Genomic DNA, 20,492 nt, shown 5'->3' with positions numbered 1-20,492 from the left:
TTGGTGGGGCACAGCAGTGCAGCCATGACCTCACAGCGGCTGTGACTGCCTACACAAGACAGCCCATCAACAGGCAGTCACAGATTGGAAAACTATTGGCTACTAATGGATCCCTGGGGAGGGACAGTCATTGTCTGCAGTTGTATACTCACTTAGGAGCCCACCAGTTCCAAACCCTGGGCCCCACAGACAATCCCGGTTAAACTCAATGTGTCTCAAAACCAAACTAAATGGCATGTCACGTGAAAAGGAGACATATCGGGAGAGTGATGGTGTGTGAAGGGGATTAGAGAGGGTGAAGGTTACAGTGATCAGAATGTACTTCACACATATAGGAAATTGTCACAGAACAAATTCAATAGCAGGTTTTTTTTTAAAGAGTCACAAATGGAGGGTTTTAGGTATTTATTGAAACAAGTTTCCAAAGGAATTCTGCCAGGCAATGTTATCAACCCACTTTGCTTAAAAATATACACCAAAGTATGTCTCTTTAAAATGTTTTTGTTTTGTTTTGTTTTTGAGTCAGGGTCTTACATATTCCAGGCTGAGCACAAACTCACTATGTGGCTGACAATGACCTTGAGCTTGGAGGAATGATCTACCTGCAGCCACACTGAGTTTATGCAATGAGAGGAATTGAATCCAGGGTTCTGTGCATGCTGTGCAAACAATCCACCAACTGTGATAAATTCTCTGCACATCTTTATTTTAAAATCCGATTTGTTCTGATTGGCTATCTGGCTAGAACAAATTGATGGGGTTTTTTCCTACTAATAATGCAAAAGATAAATATTTTGTTTTAAGAATTCTTGGAGGGCTAGAGAGATGGCTCAGTGGTTAAGAGCACTGGCTACTCTTCCAGAGGTCCTGAGTTCAATTCCCAGCAACCACATGGTGGCTCACAACCATCTATAATGGGATCTGATGCCCTCTTCTGTCATGCAGGCACACATGCAAATAGAGCTCTCAGATACATAAGTAAATAAATCTTTAAAAAATGTAAAAAAGAATTCTTGGAATTGTCCTATGCATATGCTATGCTCCGACTGTATAGTAATAAAAAGATTCAGGCTCCTAAGGTTAAATTGACTGCTTGAGCCATGCTCATGTCATGAGTCTTGCCAGAGCAAACTAGCTTTGTAGAAAGTTCCTGTGCTCTGTGACCCTAGAGAAGTCAACACAGTTCTCAGAAGTAAACTCAACATCATGCTGGTGAATTTGTTTCTTTGGGAGTTTGAGGTTATTTAGCATATTGAATGAGGATTTCATTATCATCTCATGAAACACTGTTTTATCCAAAGTAACAGTCCAAGACCTCAGACACTCCTGAGAACTTCTGAAGTCTGATATTGGACAGGATTAGATCCAGGTCAGAGGCCCGGGTAGTCAGCGAGAATCTTAAACAGTTCGAGAAAGAAGGAACTAGACTTTTCAGAGAAGAGAGACAGATTTAAAATAACAGTCATGGGCAGAAGAACAGACGAGGAACGATGATTCAGAAGGTGGCATCTGCCGGGTGAATGTCTGAGAACCAGAGAAGATTATAAATCGATTGTGAGTGTCCACAGGGGCAGGAACTCAGAGGTGTGTCAGTGCGAATGCTGGGAACATGACAGACAAACCTGTGGAGAATACACTGTTGAACACTGTCTTCTGTCAGAGCACTGCACAGTCCCAGGACAGTGGGAGAGCCGGGATTCAGTGCAACCAGAGTTGTCTTTCACTGGATAGAGAAACCACCCTAGTCTGCAGCTCTGCCTATAAAATTATCTGCATAGCTCAGAAGGTAAGAGCTCAATAGAGGGGCCCCAGGGAGGCAGAAGGCACTCCGTGGAGCGTGAAGGCAGCCTTTCAAACACAGACCCCAAAGTCAGCAGCAAAAAGTTCTGTTAACTTCATCTCCCCTCGGTTTATATGGGGTTTGCAGAATAAAATTTTCATTCTGTTTCTTTCCTGGAATAAAATACCAAGCATCCCAGGAGAGCGGAGGACTGGATTTGCTAGACAGCCTTCCTGAGGTCAGAATTAGAACGCTAAGGACTAAACGGGACTGACTTGATAGAGAAGAGGTTCGCGGGCCCTTCTGCATTTTGCTCCATTGTTTTTAGCACATGGATGTCAAGTAATCTCATGGAGAATGTCTTCTCTGATGGCCTGATAGCCACCTCGAAGTGCTGTGTTGAGGACTGGGCACTCTTCCCAGCCCTACAGGAAGGGCTGTATCCTGTAGGAGAGACTGGAGAGCACAGTGAGCCACAGCTGCCACGGGGATAGCTATATCTTGGTCAGCCTTGAAGATCTCCATGATGCAGAAGGGTGACAGATGATCTCAGCCTGCACGCATTCCATGCCCCATGCCTGCACAACACAGGTCAGGCCTGTGGGATGAGACAAGGTGGGAACGGCAGCATCGAGATCTTGCAAATGGAGGTGATCTTAGTGGAGAAGGAAAATGTTGCTTCTCCCTTTAAAGATTGCAATGTTGCTTCTCCCTTTAAAGATTGCTATTTCTTCCACAAAGGTTCCAAAAGTGACTGAGAGGTGGCTAGGCGTGGCTGAGGAGTGTGACTAGGTGCATATCTACGAGCCACCCAAGAATCTCCCGTGAGGACTGTGTACTTTCTTGCTATGTTTTCTTAGCAGGTAAGAAACAAGCTTAACAACTCCCTGGGACGGTGTGGCTATGAAACACTTGGCTTTGTTTGGTGTCTTTTCCAAGGCATAATGTAACATGAGAAAAGTCCCCAGATGAACAGAGTTGACCGGTCAGAGGACATGAATAATGAGAGGACATTATCCAAAGCTGTTAGATAGTGAGGTGACCTGGAAGAAGACCAGCTTCCTGATTTGAACCCTCAGGGGTGAAGCAGAGCAGCGAGGGCAAATTAAGGGTGATGAGAACGAGGGAGGAGAAGGCAGTGAGAGTGAGGAGGGGAGAGCCACTGATCAGAAGCCAGCGCCTCAGCGCTCCTGCACCCTGAGTGGGATGGCGGGCAGCCAGACCTTTCCTAGGACTTCAGTCCTTCCTTCTTCCAAGTCCACGATGTCATCTTCTGAAGAGGGGCGGTGGAAGAAACAGCAAAAGCTTCTTGTGTCTACACTGATTTGAAATTAATTAAACGTGTCTCCTCTTCATCTTCCCTTGGCAGGCCCAGCAAGTGCCCTCAGGGAGTGCGCTCTTGGAAAACATCAACACTGCTCAGATTTAGGATTCGTTGTCACTGGAAAAGAAAGAAATATAGAACAGAACAATAGCACGTTTCCAAGAAGCAAGGGAAAGGTGATCCCTGCATTGCAGAGGTGAGTGTAAACAATCAGAAAGCCAGCACTGTTTACCTTACAATTTCCCAAATAAGGGGCAATTTGAATTTTATGTTCCATTGTTGAAGAGGAAATCCATGCACACCAAGAGACAATCCCTAGCTCTCCTTAAATCCCTCCCCAGTGACGGGAGAGAACCAGATGGAGTTGGAGGTTCTCTCCTTTAATTAAATCTAATCCCATTCCCTATGAATACATGCCAAATGTCTTTTCAAAAACAAACAAACAGGCAAACAAACAAAACACACATGTGTTGTTTTCCCTCAAGGGTTTGTGGTCCTGGCTTGTTTTCAACCGTGCATCTTGTCAGGCCCACAGAGGGGCTAGGGCACATTCTCTGCACCATTTAGAATTCCATCATGGGTATCTTGGGGTATGAATGATTACAAGTCAGAGACCTGGTATTAGAACATGACCATGCTGTTGACTAATTCATGCCTTTTGTTTGTTTGTTTCTAGTTTGGCTATCTTTGTCCAATATCTGACTTCACAGCTTTTTCCCAGTGTGGCAGGGGCTCCACTTGCCTGTCCTGGAGAGCAGGTGGAGCCCTGCTTCTTGCTTCCTGCTTCTCCTCTGGGTTGGGTGTCTTCTCTACTCACATTCTAGTGCATCTCTATGGTCAGTCAACTCTGTCTCCAAGGAAGAGCATGAATGAGCACAGTGAACAGCTGTGCTCTCTCTCCCTGGCTCTCAGGTGGGTGCAGTCTACTGCAGCCTTCTGACTGGTCCTACAGATGCTCAGTAAAGCATCATGTGTTAGCTAGGGTATACACCTGTAGTCCCAGCAACTACAGCCTGGGAAACAGTGAGACTGTCAGAAAAACAAACAAAACAGCCACAGTAGATGATACATCAGTCATATATATGTACATATATATGTATATATATGTGTGTGTGTGTGTGTGTGTCCTTGACAGGGGAGAGAGACATAGCTCTCTCTCTCTCTCTCTCTCTCTCTCTCTCTCTCTCTCTCTCTCTCTCTCTCTCTCTGTGTGTGTGTGTGTGTGTGTGTGTGTGTGTGTGTGTGTGTGTAAGCTGTGGGAACAAGGGAAGCATGGAAAAGGGAGAGGAGGGCAGAACTGTATCCAACGCATGGATGCAGGGAATACACAGAAAAATGGCTTCTATAACACAAACTTATTAAATGTGGACAATGAATGGAATTTTTCCCCCTCTGGGGGTGTAATTCAGTGACAGAGAGCTTGCTTGCCACACGTACTCTCCAGGCCCTGGGTTTGATCACCAATACCCCTACACACTAAAGAAGGAATCTTCTCTAAGAGTTAGGTACCAACAAACCTTTAATTATGTCACTCTGAAAACCTCAAAGTCGGTGAGTGAGGCTTCATTCCTTGGAAACAGGGTGGTACCAAGACAGTATAGCTAAGGGCCAGATGCCCATCTCTGTGTAACAGAGGTCCCCAGATGGGACCTTTTCCTTTTATGGCCTTATCTAGCAAGACCCTCCTTCATCTGCATCACTGAGCTCTGTCCAACGGTTTTAGCAGAAACGGCTTTCAAAATTATTATAAAACCAGTCCATGTTCATTGTTCTTAAAAAATTGGAAAACACATGGCTAGGGATGTAGCTCAGTGGTAGAATGCTTGGTTACCATATGAAAGGTCCTGGGTTCCACTTCCAGCAAGCCTGCCCCCCAAAACATAGAATAAAAACACCAGAACCTTCACTATAGCTAAAACGTTGGCACTTATTCTTTCAGATATTTTTCTGTTCTAAAGATATTTTCTCCTTTGTTCAAAAATAGGATCTTAATATGCACATTGTTCTGTAATCTATTTTTTCTACTCCTGGTCACACAGGGTGGGGTACAGCTCAGTGGTGGAGCTCTTCCCAGCACACAGAAGGTTCAATTCCCAGCACTACAACCTACAGATTCGGACCTCCCCCATCTCCCCCTCCTCTTCCATTTTAGTAGCTACATAGCCACCCATTAACCCATTAGATATTTTTAAATTGAGGCTTAGGGATGTAATACAATAGTAGAGTGTTTGGCTGGCATATGCTGAAGCCTTAAATTCAATCTCCAGCACTAAAGAAAGGGAAAAAAAAGGAAAGAAGGAAGGAAGGAAGAAAGAAAGAAAGAAAGGACAACTAGGAAAAGATTATCAAACCAACAATAAAACTTGTCTCTAACCAATGCTTATTATAATTAATTCTTTAGGCTGCTTCTAATTTTTAACTTTTATGAACACTTCCAATCATTCCCTTTGCAATAATTCTCTGCAAGAGGAATTTTGGACGCCTCCAGGCCCATTGGTAAATGGTCCTTCTTCTAGGTGAGAAAGCTATTATATTTACTGTACTATGCTTTTGTTTACTTTTTTATTACTAAGAAGAATATACTTTTTCAAACATTGATTGGCAATTTCAATGTCTTCTCTAGCTAAGTTACTTATTGATAAAATTTGTTCATATTTAAAATAGGTCAGTTATCTTTCTATTGATTCAGGTGGTAAGAATAATTTGATTCATTATCTATAACTGCAAAACATTTCAGTTTTTAATTTTGATATAGTTTTTTTTCTTTTTTTTTTGAGTCAGGGTCTCCCTCTGTGGCTGTTGTGTAGCAGTTTCTTCTGAGATTAAAACCTTCCATCTTGCCGGGCAGTGGTGGCCCACGCCTTTAATCCCAGCACTCGGGAGGCAGAGGCAGGCGGATCTCTGTGAGTTCGAGGCCAGTCTGGTCTACAGAGTGAGATCTAGGACAGGAACCAAAACTACACAGGAAAACCCTGTCTCGAAAAACCAAACCCAAACCCAAAACCAAACAAACAAAACCACCCTTCCATCTTGGAGGAAAGCCAGCTAAGGCCGACCACGCTAAAGGGGAGGGAGACGGCAGGATGGTCCAGAGGGAGGTGAAACAGTCCATCTTGCAGGGAAGCTTATCAAGACTGGATGTTAACAAAAGCTTCAGGAAGTCCCCCAAACTGACCAGGTTCACTAGGCCCCTCCCTCCTCAAGCTTGTCAAGCAGAAAGGACACGGGAAGACACTCAGACCAGCCACACTCCAACCTGTTGAGCTGCCTGCAGGCCGTGCAGTGGGCTCCAGGTTCCCAGCTTTGTGAGCTGTCACCATGCCGGGGTGGGCTTTGGGGATGCGGCTGTCTTCGAGTCATTTCTGCTCCTATAAATAACCCTAACAAAACGCATTGGTTCACCAGTTTGGACTCTTGTGGTATCCTTACTTCGGTTTATCATCAAGCTCCCTATCTGGAGCGGGTAGATGCTGTTCACACCTCCTAAGAACGCTAGCACACAACAATAGCCTGGCTGCTTAGAACTCACTCTTTAGACCAGGCTAACCTTCAACTTGTGTGATCCTCCTGCCTCTGCCTCCCAAGTGTTAGGATTGCAGGCGTGTACCACCACACCAGGCTTTTATTTTGTTTTGCTTCTTTTCCAAACAGGGTTTTAGTCTGTAGGCCAGATTATCCTTAAATTTACAGTGATCTTCCTGCTTCAGGTTCCTGAGTGCTGATTACAGGTGTGAGCGATCACATCCAGCTCTCCATTAAGGATGCCTACCTGGTTCCAGGGGAGCAATGTTAAACATATTGTGTTCCCTGTGAGTTTTCTGGCATCCTGCCCTAGCTCACATCCTGGCTATCTGTGCACAGTCACGTTTCCAAAAACTGGGACTTGTAAGAGATGGGGTTGAATTTGAAATGGTAACTTCACATTCTTGTTGAAAGGAAAAGTATCAGCTCAGGACCCCCAAGACCAAGTTCTCAGCACACAGGAGATTTATTTGCCCCAGGGGAGCAAAGGGTAGAGAACAAGATACAAAGACAGGAGACAGAGGAGGAGGGAGAAGGGGAAGGGAACCAGGGAGAGAGGGCAGGGGTCTTTGACCCAGGGAAGAAAGGACTGCCTCTGGATGGAGAGGAGACAGATGTAGCACATGGGAAAATGTCAGTTTATAAAGGTAAAAGGAGAACCTCCATGTTAAGATGAGGTGTTTCATTTTAATTGGGCATGTTAATTAGGTGAGCCAGAGGGAACTTTTGATTGGTGGATTTCAATACTTTGAGAGCTGGACCTTAGTAGTCAGCCTTAGAAGGAGGAAGTGGCCAAATATGGGAATAGACCTTGGGTTCTAACTTTAGGAATGTAATCTAATGGTTTTTAGCAAGGCAGAGGAAATCGGGGAGAAGGGTAAGGCCTGCCATAGCCGTGTTTGCCAGACCTGGGCTGGTTAGAGTCCCTTCATTTGTCTTTGATTTAGCAGCACACTATGGCTTCCATCTGGTCAACTTTTTCACGTCCCTCAGTAAAAGGACCGAAGGTTTAGCTCAGCAGTAAAGCATGTGCTTAGCATGTGAGAGTTTCTGAGTTCAATCCCCAGCATCAAATAATAAATTAACTAATAAATAAATAAATTTGTGCTTATGGGGGGGCATGTGTGTATGTGTGTGCATTTATGTTGGTGAATGTAGGTGCTTGGCATATATAAGTTGGAAGAGGGTGTTGGGTGTCCTGTCTGTCACTTCTTGCCTTACTCTCATAAGACAGCGTCTCTCCATGAGTGTGGAGCTAGGCTGTCAGCTAGCAATCCCACCACAGTTCTCCTATTTCTGTCCCCACAGTGCCGGGGTTAAAGTCAAGTGTGGGATCACACCCAGCTTTTTTATGGTGTATGCTTGGATCCAAGCTTAGGTCCTCATGCTCAAAATCAAGCACATTTACCCACTGTACCCTCTCCCACCTACTGTACCCTCTCCTGTTTCAGTAAATAAATGCTCGAACCTTTAAAACGATGATTTCATGCATCTTGTTGTGGGTGTTAGTGCTGGGTGGTTCCCATTTTGGGGTGGCTTTTATGATAGTTACAATGTTGGGGTACACTAACAAATGGATTCTTAACATAGAAAGAAACACTCAATCTGGCTGAAGTTTGAATCAGGGCCCAGTTACTTACTTGCTGTGTGACCATGGGCAAGTTAACCTTTCTTAGCTTTAATATCCTTGTCTGAACCCATCTGCAAAACACACCTACTAATTATATATCTTATAGGGTTGTTGTAAAGCATAAATGAGGGGTTGAGGTGTAGCTCAGAGCTAAAGCATGAGGGAGGCTCTGGCCTCAGTCCCGAGCACCATATACTCAAAGAGAGAGAGAGAGAGAGAGAGAGAGAGAGAGAGAGAGAGAGAGAGAGAGAGGAGAGAGATGCAGGTGAAACCCCGAGTTACAGGCCTGGCACTTAGATACATGCCTATTGATGCTTATTCTGCAGACTGAGCACTGGAGAATGTTTGTTATCTGGAACATTGCCTCAGACACTCAAAGGCTTTAGGAAAACGTCTGCAGAAGCACACTTTAAATTTCTAAGGAGAAGCATTTTGCTTAGCGGTGTCATTTACTTAACTCCTCCAAAGCAGAGTGCTCATGACCTCTGGAACATCATTCTGGGACGACACAGACCCAGCATAGACACAAGCTGCTTCTGCTTTGCTGAGACATCAGGCCATTCCCAGACAGCATCTGCCCTCCTGGTGTTTTGTGTGGTGCCCTGTCCACCAGGCCAGTGAGTGAGTCAGCAGCCTCCTCCCCTCAGCCCCCCCAGTCCTCCCCCCAGCCCTCCACAGCCCCCCATAGCCTCAGCTCAATGACCCAGGTGGTCCCCCATCATAGGCCCATTCTTTTATTTAGTTTGATGCGCTCCCTGCTGCCTCTGGATTATCCATCATCTCTGGGAAATGATCAAATAAGCCATGCATTTTTAACTCTAGCAAATCCTGGAGTTCCCTGTTAAAGATACCTTGGCGAGCTGCCACTGAGCTGCAACCAACACAACAGTGGCTCCTCTTTAAACCTCCCCTGCTTGCCATGATGCGCACACGTGCAGTTTTAGCAACTTATTTCCGACAGCAGCATTAATGAGTAATTTGTCTCGGGGTGTTACGTAAACACGTGAAGAACATGGAACACCTTTCCACAGCATACACAGGAACAGAAGGACAAACCGTTAAACAATCTTCAAGAAGGCACTTAGTTGGCAGGCTGCCAGCAGAATGAGGGCAGATTCAGCTCCAATACCTCACCTCATAGCTGCGACTCAGTGTGTCCAGACTGGACGGTCGTTCCCGTCCTCCTGACCCATCTATCTTGCAGCCACGCTGAGTTACGGCCACAGCTAATGCAGCCATCTCTGGAAATGGTAATGTGCCGTCACTAAGCCCTTCGAAGGTCGTGATGCTCTGACTCAGTTTCAGAGTATAGAGTTCAGTTTGGCACAAAGTCACGGAACAATTAAATCAAGCTCCTTTCTCATCAAGTCTCTTCTTTCCAACAGAGGCCTGGCCTGGGTGGAGTTACTGAGATGAGGCTTAGATTCAGCCCAGGACACAGAGATCGTGCCTGCTGTGGAGACATAACCTGGTACACACACACACACACTCACACACATACACACACACACTCACACACACATACACATGCTCACACACCTGTTTTTAACAATGTCATTCTGGGTACCTGTCTGGAGGGCACAAACTATTACTTGTATCCCTTGTGATACTAAACCTAGATTTGAGCAAAACTAGTTCACTTTTTTTTTTTTTTTTTTTTTTTTTTTGAGACAAGATTTCTCTGTGTGTAGCTCTGGTTGTCCTGGAACTTGCTCTGTAGACCAAGCTAGCCTCGAACTTAAAGATCTGCCTGCCTCCGACTGCCTCTGCCTCTCAAGTGCTGGGATTAAAAGCATGTGTGACTATACCTGGCTAGTTCACTCTTAATATTTGCTGATTTGAAGGATACTTTTAAAAAATGTATTTATTTTTATTTTATATGCATTGGTGTTTTGCCATGGGTATTGGGTCCCCCTGAAACTGGAGTTACAGACAGTTGTGAGCTGCCATGTGGGTGCTGGGAATTGAACCGGGTTCCTCTGGAAGAGCAGTCAGTGCTCTTAACCTCTGAGTCATCTCTCCAGCCCCTTTTAATGATTTTTTAAGGGACTAGACAGGGAAAGAGGGAAGAAACTGCCAAAGGAAACACTGAAGTGGCCACAGACATTTCCCAGTACCTTGACCTTCCTCTGCACGGTTACACAGTATGAACTCTCCACCTGTGGACAGAGATGGGGAGCAGACAACCGGCACTTGGCTACATTTGCACCTCCCTGTCTGAGCTCATGTAGTCCAAGGTGCAGACAGAAGCACTGGATGTCTGACTAGAAACGACTCAGGAGAAAGGCAGAGGCTGGCTAGCCTGGATAAGAGGCCAGGACCAGGTGGACTCTGTCTGGATTGTACCACTATCTGGAGGCATTTGAGAGGGGGGTGTGGTACAGGTGAGGTCAGACAATGGAGGAGTATGCTTTCTCTAGAGACTTTGAACAGCTGGTTACAAAACCCACCAAACGGATCTGTTCTTAACATCATGTGTTGGCAAGCCTAACATCGTTGGTGATGAGAGCCTCTCGACTCGGGGCTACCTCTACCCCTGTCCTCCTCCAATGCTCTGAACACCCTGAAAGGATTCCTTTGTCTGGTGCAAGCCACATGACAGGGAATTATGGGGAAAGGCCACTTAGGTGGGAATAAGAATAGAGAACTTCTTCTCCCCCAAACTCCTTTGTTGTCTTTTCCTATCATGGTTTTTTAAACATGACAACCTCACTGCAAAGGTCTTGACATAATTTGTACATAGCAGGTCCTTACTAAAATCCTGTTTGGGAGCTGAGCATCTGCACAGTAGCAGAACACCAGCCTAGCAGGGACAAGGTCCAGGGTTCCATTCTTAGACTCCTAGACCAGAAATTAGATTCCATAGTTCAAGGAAAATGTCCACTCTGAGGTAAAGAGTTAAGAAATAGTGATGGAGGATTTGATCAAAGTATAATATATGGATATATGAAAATATAATGACATCTATTATTTTGTGAAATTCATATACCCTAAAATAACAAATACACACACACACACACACACACACACACACACACTTAAAATGTCTACCTGTGTCAATACTTCCATCATCCCAATACTCAGAAAGCTGAGACAGCAAGATTAGGAGCCCAAGGCCAGCCTGGACTACATAGTAAGATCCCAACTCATGACAGAGGCAGAGATGGGGGGGATAAGAGAAGAGAGAAAGGAAGGAAGGAAGGAGAGAAGGGGAGAGCATGGAAGGGGCGCAGAACAGTGTAGTCATGAGAACAGGGAAAGTCGAGGCTGGGAGGGACTCTGACAGGGCTGCCCTTTCCCGGAATCCAGAGGATGTCTGACATCCAAAGACAACCGACATTGCCGGTGGATTCCAGAAGTCTTCACTCACCAGGAGGATGGACAGTGTGGCATCCATTAAGTCCCCTCCGTATTCGCTGTCCCCTGCTTTCTGAAGCATTAAGGTCACCCGATGAGAGGGATGTCTCAGGGGTCAGTGCCAACAGTTACGTGATGGCGACATAGCACCTGTTGTAACAAATGTGTCACCCGTGGGGAGGTGTTGGGCATGTGACAGTCCCTGTAAATTCATTCTGCTTTCACCATCACATGCCTGTGGAAGTCTCTAGAAGGGATGTGGTCAAGAGCTGAGACTGGCCAGTCTAGAACTCCAGTGCTGGCTGCCCAGACAGGGAACGGGGTGAAGCCCTGGCAGGAGCCACATGGTTCCAGGCCCACAGAGGGTTCTAGATACTCACTTGCAAAATGATCAGTTCATATAGAACAACTCTTCAAACAGATAAGGAACTTTTTGTCTTATAGGCAGCTTATTTCGAAACCAACCTCTCTATATTTAAAAAAACAACAACAACAACAAGATTTTTAAAATTTCATTAGCATACAGTTCTGTAAGGGCAGGTTTCTTCAGTGATGTCAGTAATTCAGAGTGAGACTCAGGTGCATAGAACTACTGACACTTCTCAACACTGAGGGTGCAGCAAAAATGATAATGGAGTTTGCGGGTAATCTCTACTGACCTATGCACTGTCTCGTTAGGAGGGGAAGGTTAAGATATGTGGGAAAGATTCCTCTGTGATGTGCCTGGTCATGTAATGATGGCATTATTTTTCTTTCTTTTGCCTTCTTGTTACTATCATTTAAGTTAGATAGAGTATTTTCTAAACTAGAGATGAATTGGAACATATAAATACCCCCAGAGGTAACTGGACTTAATCTCTAAGCATGGACTTCAGGGTCAGAGCTGAGGCTGGCCTGCGCAGGACTGTGTTAGTCCATGACTGAGACAGATGCAGGGTGGTGAGTTATTAGGTAACGTACTGGGATTCTGAGGAATAGAGGCCGAGACAAAGACCCCAAAGGAAAACCTAAGAACATCTTTATTTGCAGCGCCGTGGCCTGGGGACGGCCTGGTGACATGTGACTGCAACCTGGAAGCCTCTGTGACAAGTGAATCGATAACTTGTGTATTCGTGGGTATTCGCCGTGCTCTCAAGCTAGATTCTGTATGTTCTAAGGCAAGCGTCCCATTACTGTCACAGCTCAACTTCTCTGCTGTCTGGTCATCTTTGTGTCACCCCAGCAGATAACCTGGTGAACCCCCCTCCCCAAAACATAGTCATGCTCTGAAGAGCAAGCCCCCTTTTTAAATCCTTCTAGCTTTCTCCACATACTGAGCAAACAATTCTCTAATCGCAAATCCCCCAAACTCACTAATTTCCCTGCTCACAAAGATAGTATCATTTAAATGATACCATCCAGGGCTAATAAATTACACCTGGCCCCAAGGCACTAAAATTTTCTATCAAGCAGAGCCACCTAGTGGCAGAATGGAATATATTTTTAAATTTCAATTAATTTCTCTCTGATAGTAATCCAGACCCAGTGGGTTAGGGTTCTTTGTTTGTTGGCTTGTTTTTGTTTTTAAATATTCCTCCTAATCACAATTACTGAAGCCACCTTCTTTGGGGATGTGTCCTCTCCACCTGTTTCCTCACCAAACATCTATCCAAGGCGAATAACCTCACCATTCAATTTGGTATAATCAGCAAATTCTAGGACTAAAACGGAAGCCAGCTCAACGGTATTTCTTTGAGAGGTCAAGGGCATGCCAATACTAATTTATATCTAAGGATAAAGAGCTACTGGGATATTTTGTATTTTCCAGAACATGCTTCCTGACCACACATTCCTCCATGTAAACGGACATATTGAGTTGCCAGGCATGGAGAAAGTGAGTAAGTGCTGTGCTGTGGCTGTGGCTGTGGCTGTGGCCCTCTTCGGCTCTACCTGACCTCTGAGAGAAACCAGACCTACCTTGGGCTGAGGTTTGGTTCCTTTTCTTCCTTCAAAGTAGGTAAACCTTCATAGTCGGCTAAGACAGAAGAGAACAAACTCACGTTAGTCACCAGAATCGCCTTTTCTACCCTCAAAACTGACACAGTCGAGCATGGACTACACCCTCTGTGCGGCTACCTGTAAAGAAACGGCCCCACTGGGGAGTTCTAGAGGTTCAAAGATTAATGATGCTGGGGCTCTCGAAACGGTAAGAGCAGGAATCACACAGATACAAGACTGCGATGTTCTGTGCCCCGGTTGAAAAGGGCACCATTCATCATCGCTTGCTTAGCTGGTCCCCTGAAACCCACTGTGTTCTGAAAGCCAGAGTATGCCTCTTGAAGGCTAGACACAGGAATAAAACGGTTGTGCCTCGGGTCCTGAAGTGTCTGCAGAACAACTTTATAGCAGAGGCATCAGGAAGGTGGGGAGTGATCTCCTTCTTCTCCCAGGGAGCTCCTTTCTCCTCTATCACACACAGTGTGTGTGTGTGTGTGTGTGTGTGTGTGTGTGTGTGTGTGTGTGTGTGCTGCATTGTTATTCCTGGGGTGTCATATGCATACCCATGTATGGCCATGTGGAGTCCAGAGTTTGGCATTGGGTGTCCTCATCTATGGCTCTTCACCTTATTTTTTGAGGCAGGGTTTCTCACTGAACGTGCAATACCCTCTTCTGGCCATCATGCATATGCATAAATGCTCCTACTTGCATGCAAATGTGAACACACATTCACATAAATAAGTTAGTAGATAACTAAATAAATCTGTATTTAAAAATACAAATGATTGAACGGGAGAGATATCCAGTAGGTGAGAATGTTTACTTAGTGCACAAGCATTGAGTACTTGAGTTCAAATCCCCAGCACTCATGTAAAAACCTCAGTGTGGCTGTACATGCCCACAAGTCCACTCACAGTGTGTGTGTGTGTGTGTGTGTGTGTGTGTGTGTGTGCATGTGTTCATGTGCACGTGTGTATGCAGGAGGAACATATGGGCAGAGATAACCTACTGTCCCATCTATCTAACCAAAAAGCAGCAGGTTCCAGGTTTAGTGAAAAATTCTCAAAGGAGTATAAATGGAGTGTGTTAAAGGGCAGCACCAGATGTTTTCCTCTGCACACACCTGTATACACACACACACACACACACACACACCCCACAGATGTAGCACATACAAATACAAATAGCATGGTAATATAAATAGTGGATTTTTTTTTATCAATTTCATATAAGCATTAAGAAAAATGTATTGATTTTTAAAGAATACCATTTTAAGGACTTGAAAAGTGTTGTTTGGAAACACCCTATTACTGTCTACAGTAGTCCTGTCTGACAGAACTATCTACTGACTAGAGATGTTCTAGGGTCATCTTGTCAGATTCCATACCCACTGGTCACCATTTGTTTACCATTCGGCTACTAAGACTGTTTTATTTTTATCTGATTAAATAGGCGCACAGCCCTCACACCTTTTGTTTGGGACAGTGATTCATGTAACATGCACTTGATGAAGTTGTCTAACCACATACAGAATTGAAAGTCTCTAAATTCAAGAAAATACAAGGTCATGTCAGGTTTCCTCCCCCAGATAATTTGATATCAGATTTCCATTTTTGAGGAGAAGGATGAAGGTTGGGGATGCAGCTTAGTGGTAAAGCACAAGCCTAGCATGTGAGAGGCTAGGGTTGGATTCCCAGCAACACACACACACACACACACACACACACACACACACACACACACACATACATGCATGCATACCACACATGCTCAGAAAGCAACAATTAACAGCACCATCTCCGCTTGAAAAGTCCCATTTCAACTTGTATACAAATTAAAAACAAGTGGTCACAACAGATACATGGTTATGATTAAACTGGACATGTAAGGACCATTCAGCCCCTGTGCCAGATGGAGCATGACTTCAGATCTCCTGAGCTGTTGGTGAAGGCAAGGCAGCCTTCCAGCCTTCCACCACCAGAGAGGCAAACAAATACTTTGGGTTTCCACGTACCGTTTCTATTCATGCTGTTCATCCATTTATCAAGCTCTTCCATCTCTATTTCCATAACAGAGGGTGTGTCCTCTTCAAAAATAGGGCTAGACAGAGAGCAGAAATGCATGCTTTAAAAAAAGAACAAGCCCTATAGGCTGCATTTCGTCTGGGGAAGAGTCTAGTTAGCAAGAACCTGATTCAGTGTCTGATGCCCCAGTCCAGCCCCGGGTTTGCCCTAATCAAAGGCATATCAAACAAACAGGAAGAAAAGGCAAAGTCTGCAAGAAGTCCTGATCTGTCACTAAGGCCGAGCTGGACGGCACAGGGGCCGGGAGCGGACTGAAAGAGAAGCGGCTCCCTGGAGACCGAGGACGTGGTTGCCAGGGTGCTCAGTGGCTGCCTCGTTTAGCTTCCTGGTCTTGCCTAGTGTTGCTTCTCTTTTCTTGGAGTTTTGATCATTGACCCAGATCAAGAGGACCGTCATCAGGGTACTTTTATCTGGTCTCCTTCAATGCCCAGGCTTTTTTAATTAGGAGGAATGAGGCTGCAGCTCTCAAAAAAAATGCCCTAACCGGGCGGTGGTGGCACACACCTTTAATCCCAGCACTCGGGAGGCAGAGCCAGGCGGATCTCTGTGAGTTCGAGGCCAATCTGGGCTACCAAGTGAGTTCCAGGAAAAGGCGCAAAGCTACACAGAGAAACCCTGTCTCGAAAAACAAAACAAAACAAACAAAACAAAAAAACAACCAAAAAAAAAAAATGCCCTGGCCCCATCTCCCAGGCTTCAAGGGCATGGATAGGGGCAAAAGCTCTGGTCAGGATGGATGGAGCCGGGAAGACCCCAGTTCTGAATGCGCTGTGGGCGTGGCACTGGGAGATGAAGCAGGTAGGGTCTACTTCCGGGAAGCTGATGGGTGGGACAGGAGAGGCATCACTCTGTGTCTTTGGTGTTCGCCTGGGGCCAGAATCTTTAACTGCCAGGCATGTGGCGCTGGTAGCAGGCAGACGGAAACCCTTTTCTGGCAGCTGACAATAGGACTCTGGGTAAGGTTTGGAGGCCAAGATGCATCTCCCTCGTGACAATGGGGGCTGTCTGAGTCCAGGGGTACTAGCCACGAGAGAAACCACCCAGACTGTCACAACAGAAGCTGGGGGAAGGCTCTGTCGTCTCTTCCCCCTGACTATCCTGAGTATCCTTGCCCACACCGCAGGGGAACTGAGGACGGCGGGGGAGGGCTCACTCACACTTTCAGGTTTTCCCCAACTGGTTCATCTGAAAGAGAACAGACACAGGAGTCACACCAGCTCTGGTCACCTGCGGGGATTTACGGCAACAACCCCGAGTCTCCTCAGCAATGGGAAGGAGGCAGCAGCGAGTGATCACATTTTTAAAAACTTGTTTTTGCTGTATTTATTTTGGGCACGGCGACCCACGGCACTTGAGTGAAGAGAAGGGGGCAATTTGTGGAAGTTGGTTCTCTCCTTCTACCATGTAAGTTCCAGAGATAAAATTCAAGGCCTTTTCCCGCTGAGGCACCTCGAGGCCCGTGAATCACACTTCTAAAGGAGCAGTCATTAGCCTCCAGGTCAGTCACACAGCGCAGACCGCTACAGGGAAACCAGACCCGAATCCCCACAGAACCACGGACTCTGCTGTCTTTGGAGATGGGTGCTCCCCGAGAGTGCTCACCTTCCTTATTATTTTTGCATCCATGTGAAGAGGAAAAGCATGGTTAGGAAAGAAAGGAAGTGTTAAAACAAACAAACAACAAAATTAAGGGGTTGGTTCCTGATTCCCTTCAATAAAATAATGTTCCAGCATCATGTCCTTACGACACACCATTCTGAACACTATGCCACATGGGTGATTCCATCAAAGGATGCCTTTGAAAGTCCCCTTCACCCTGTTCTTTGACTGGCTGGATCGCTCCACTTCTCAGTCAGTCATCCCCACCTCTATTTCAGGAAGGTCCAGCTGTCCCATTGGTCCCCGGCTCTGCACTTCACTTGCTTCCTTCACAGTACTGGCCAGTGTCTCACCTGTTAGACCATCTGCTTGATTCTCCTTCGTCTGGCTCTCCCACTACAGCACAGCTCCCAAAGGGCCAGGATAGCATCTGCCTTGTTCACTGTGGCACGCCCCAGCCCCCCTCCCCCATCCTGCTAGCACAGTTCCTAACAAACACCTAGTAAATATTCACTAGACAGATGAACAGGTTTTAATCTCAGTTGTCTAGCAAGGGAGTTAAATTCACATCTGATCTTTGGGACCTATCGTTATTATAATAGCGGGACTTCCAACCAGCTTGTCTTTGATGGCTGCTGATTGGGGTGAGAGTCAGGTACCATTTGACAAAACAGCTCTAATGCGGATTAGACTCCAGATGAACAGGTGGCGAGGATCATAGCCTGCTGCCTGGCCCAAGCGAACTCGGTTTAGTTTGGCAGGGAGACCAACATCCCCTGAGAAGGGAATCAGTGATGGCAAGTAGGTGCCCTGTGAACCAGACAGATGCTTTGGAAGGCAAACCTTTGTCGAGGTCCCCAGATAGGTCAGATGCTCCTGACCCCGACAATCAGAGGCCACCTTGTGTCTAGCCTGCCGAAGTACAGTCGTCAGCGAGGAAACACAGCCAGCAGGCACCTGGAACTGAGCTCAGGGTGGCACAGCTGGTATATCCTGCTGGTTGGCGAGCTTCAGTGGCATGGCTAATCCAGGAGGGCTGGTGCAGGTGCGGGTTTCATGCCATCACTGCTTGCCTTGAAGGCACTGTGGGTCTCTCCTCCTCCCCTGAATAGAATCTGAAGCTTCCCGTGATGCTTGACTCTCCAAGAGCTGAGGTGAGGGTGGGATGGCTTCATCTTACACGTTTTGGGCCTACAGTTTTGTTGTTGTTATTTGAGGTGGAGGGGGTCTCACATAGCCCAGGCTGGCCTCAAACTTGCTATATAGTTGAGGTTGACCTTGAACTTCTGAGCCTCTTGCACGGGCATTATAAGCATGGGCCACCACCCCTGGGTTCTGCAGTGCTCGGGGACTGAACCCTGAGGAGAACCCCCGACTCCATCACCCTCCACTTCCGACCAATCCCCCTTTCCCTGCTTACTAACGTCCCCACTAATTTCTCAGGGAGCAAGTGACTCCACAGCCCCGCCGTGAGCACAGATTTCTTTCTCTCATCTGGGCTCCCCACGGGCGTGGAGGTGAGCGGGAGCTGACCTGCATGCAGATGATGGAAAAGTTTAAAAATCCATTACCAAAGTGCTCCAGAAACACCAAATGAGAGGCTCTGTAATCAGTATTAAAAGAGCAAAAAGCCTTCTGTGGCCTCATCTTCCCTGCGCCAGGGCCATTACCTCTGCCCCAGCCACCATGGCAACAGAAACACATCTGGGAGAAAGGACAAGAGCGGAGCATTAAGCCAGGGGGGAGACCAATTACTTGTCCTCAGCAATCAGGTCCCGCCTGCTCCACTCCACATGGCCTACATCTCTTTATTAATAGCCACTGACTCAGTGCACCCACCCCCTCGGGTTCCATTTTGTCCCTTTCCAGCCTGCCATGTCATGACTCCCTCCCCCTTGTCTCTCTCCTTTCCAATCGCGTGCCTTGACGAGACCCTCGCCAGCTCCTCTTCTTTCTGTGCCATGGACGGTGGGATTGTTGGCACAGCGGCTGAGGGAAGGAGCCCCAGGGGCCTCAGGCCACCTGCTTTCCTGACTTTCCTGACTGAGCAGGAGACTCACTGAGCAGGGCCAGGCATCGGGTAGCCAGGGCCTGTTCTAAGGAAAGACTTCCTGCCCATACTTCGCAGCAGTTCTTTGAGAGACACCTAGCACATCAAGACAACACTGAGAAAGGCGTGCCCCGCCCTACCTTACTCTAGGCTGTCTAAAACAGTGAGGACTTCCTTCCCCCAGACGGTCTTTCCCTCAGAGATTACATTTTGCCAGAGGAACTTGCCTTCGTTTTGAGGTGGAGGATGACTATGGACCTGGGTGGTCCTGGGAATGACACCACCTATCCAGAACTACCCATAAGGCACACAGTGAAAAATATCTTAAGAGTAGAAAGGATGCCACTGTATGAATTTATCAAAGTAAGTTGAGACTGTAGCTGTGCTTGGGTGGATTAAGCCATAGGAGGAAAACTGGGCCTGAGGAGTTACCTGACACACCAGGCTGCAGAAACAGCAGAAGTCTCTCACCTCAACTACAAAGACTGGATGGTTGACACTGTGACCGCAACTACTCTACCCAACTGTCATCTGACTGCTTGTGTGTGTGTGTGTGTGTGTGTGTGTGTGTGTGTGTGTGTGAGAGAGAGAGAGAGAGAGAGACAGACAGACAGACAGACAGACAGACAGACAGAAGGAACTGATAGGCAGAGAACTACAGATAGAGCCTACTAGAATTGCTGTCTGTCCATCTGTCCATCCTAGACCCTGTCCTGCCCTTTACCTTCACAGCCTCCCCTGCACCTTGGTTGGGCAGCTCAACTCTGACCCTGCAGCCTGACTCTGTGGCTGTTTCTCTAGCAGAGCTCCAGCCTGCACTTCTGTTTTATCCTGCAGACACTCTTTGTGGACCTGTCAGGTTGCCAGCTTTGGCTTCTCAGTCCTCTTTGGAGCACCTTGAACTCTGCTGTGGCCCCTCACAGCCCTCTGCAGCCATTCAGGAACTTGAGTGGATGGATGGATAGATGGGTAGATAGATAAATGGTAGATAGATAGATGATAGACAGATAGATGATAGATAAATGATAGATAGACAGATTTATTGATTTACTGTATGATATATAATATGTGACTAAAATTAATATTATAGTAAGGGTTAAAATAGAAAACCTGTGCCTGCTTTGACTGGCTATCAAGAAAAGCAAGATTAATTGGAAAATTGTTGCCAA

At 46.4% G+C, this 20,492-nt stretch overlaps 1 protein-coding gene across 1 annotated transcript in view; it reads right to left on the bottom strand.

The window, feature by feature from the left end:
• Positions 1-499: 499 nt before the first annotated feature.
• The window catches only part of Tmem154 (transmembrane protein 154), a 40,827-nt gene continuing 20,834 nt past the window's right edge, over positions 500-20,492 (bottom strand). The window contains exons 4-7 of the mRNA XM_059264767.1: positions 16,832-16,859; positions 15,605-15,690; positions 13,570-13,627; positions 500-3,221 (exon numbers count right to left, since the gene is read on the bottom strand). Coding sequence (XP_059120750.1) covers positions 3,206-3,221; positions 13,570-13,627; positions 15,605-15,690; positions 16,832-16,859 — 188 coding nt within the window. The 3' untranslated portion in view covers positions 500-3,205. The remainder of the gene's footprint in view (positions 3,222-13,569; positions 13,628-15,604; positions 15,691-16,831; positions 16,860-20,492) is intronic.

The sequence above is a fragment of the Peromyscus eremicus genome, chromosome 6, assembly GCF_949786415.1.
Source record: "Peromyscus eremicus chromosome 6, PerEre_H2_v1, whole genome shotgun sequence".
Classification (NCBI taxonomy): domain Eukaryota; kingdom Metazoa; phylum Chordata; class Mammalia; order Rodentia; family Cricetidae; genus Peromyscus; species Peromyscus eremicus.
The sequence above is the reverse complement of the archived record's forward strand: the minus strand, read 5'-3'. Positions and strand labels throughout refer to the sequence as shown.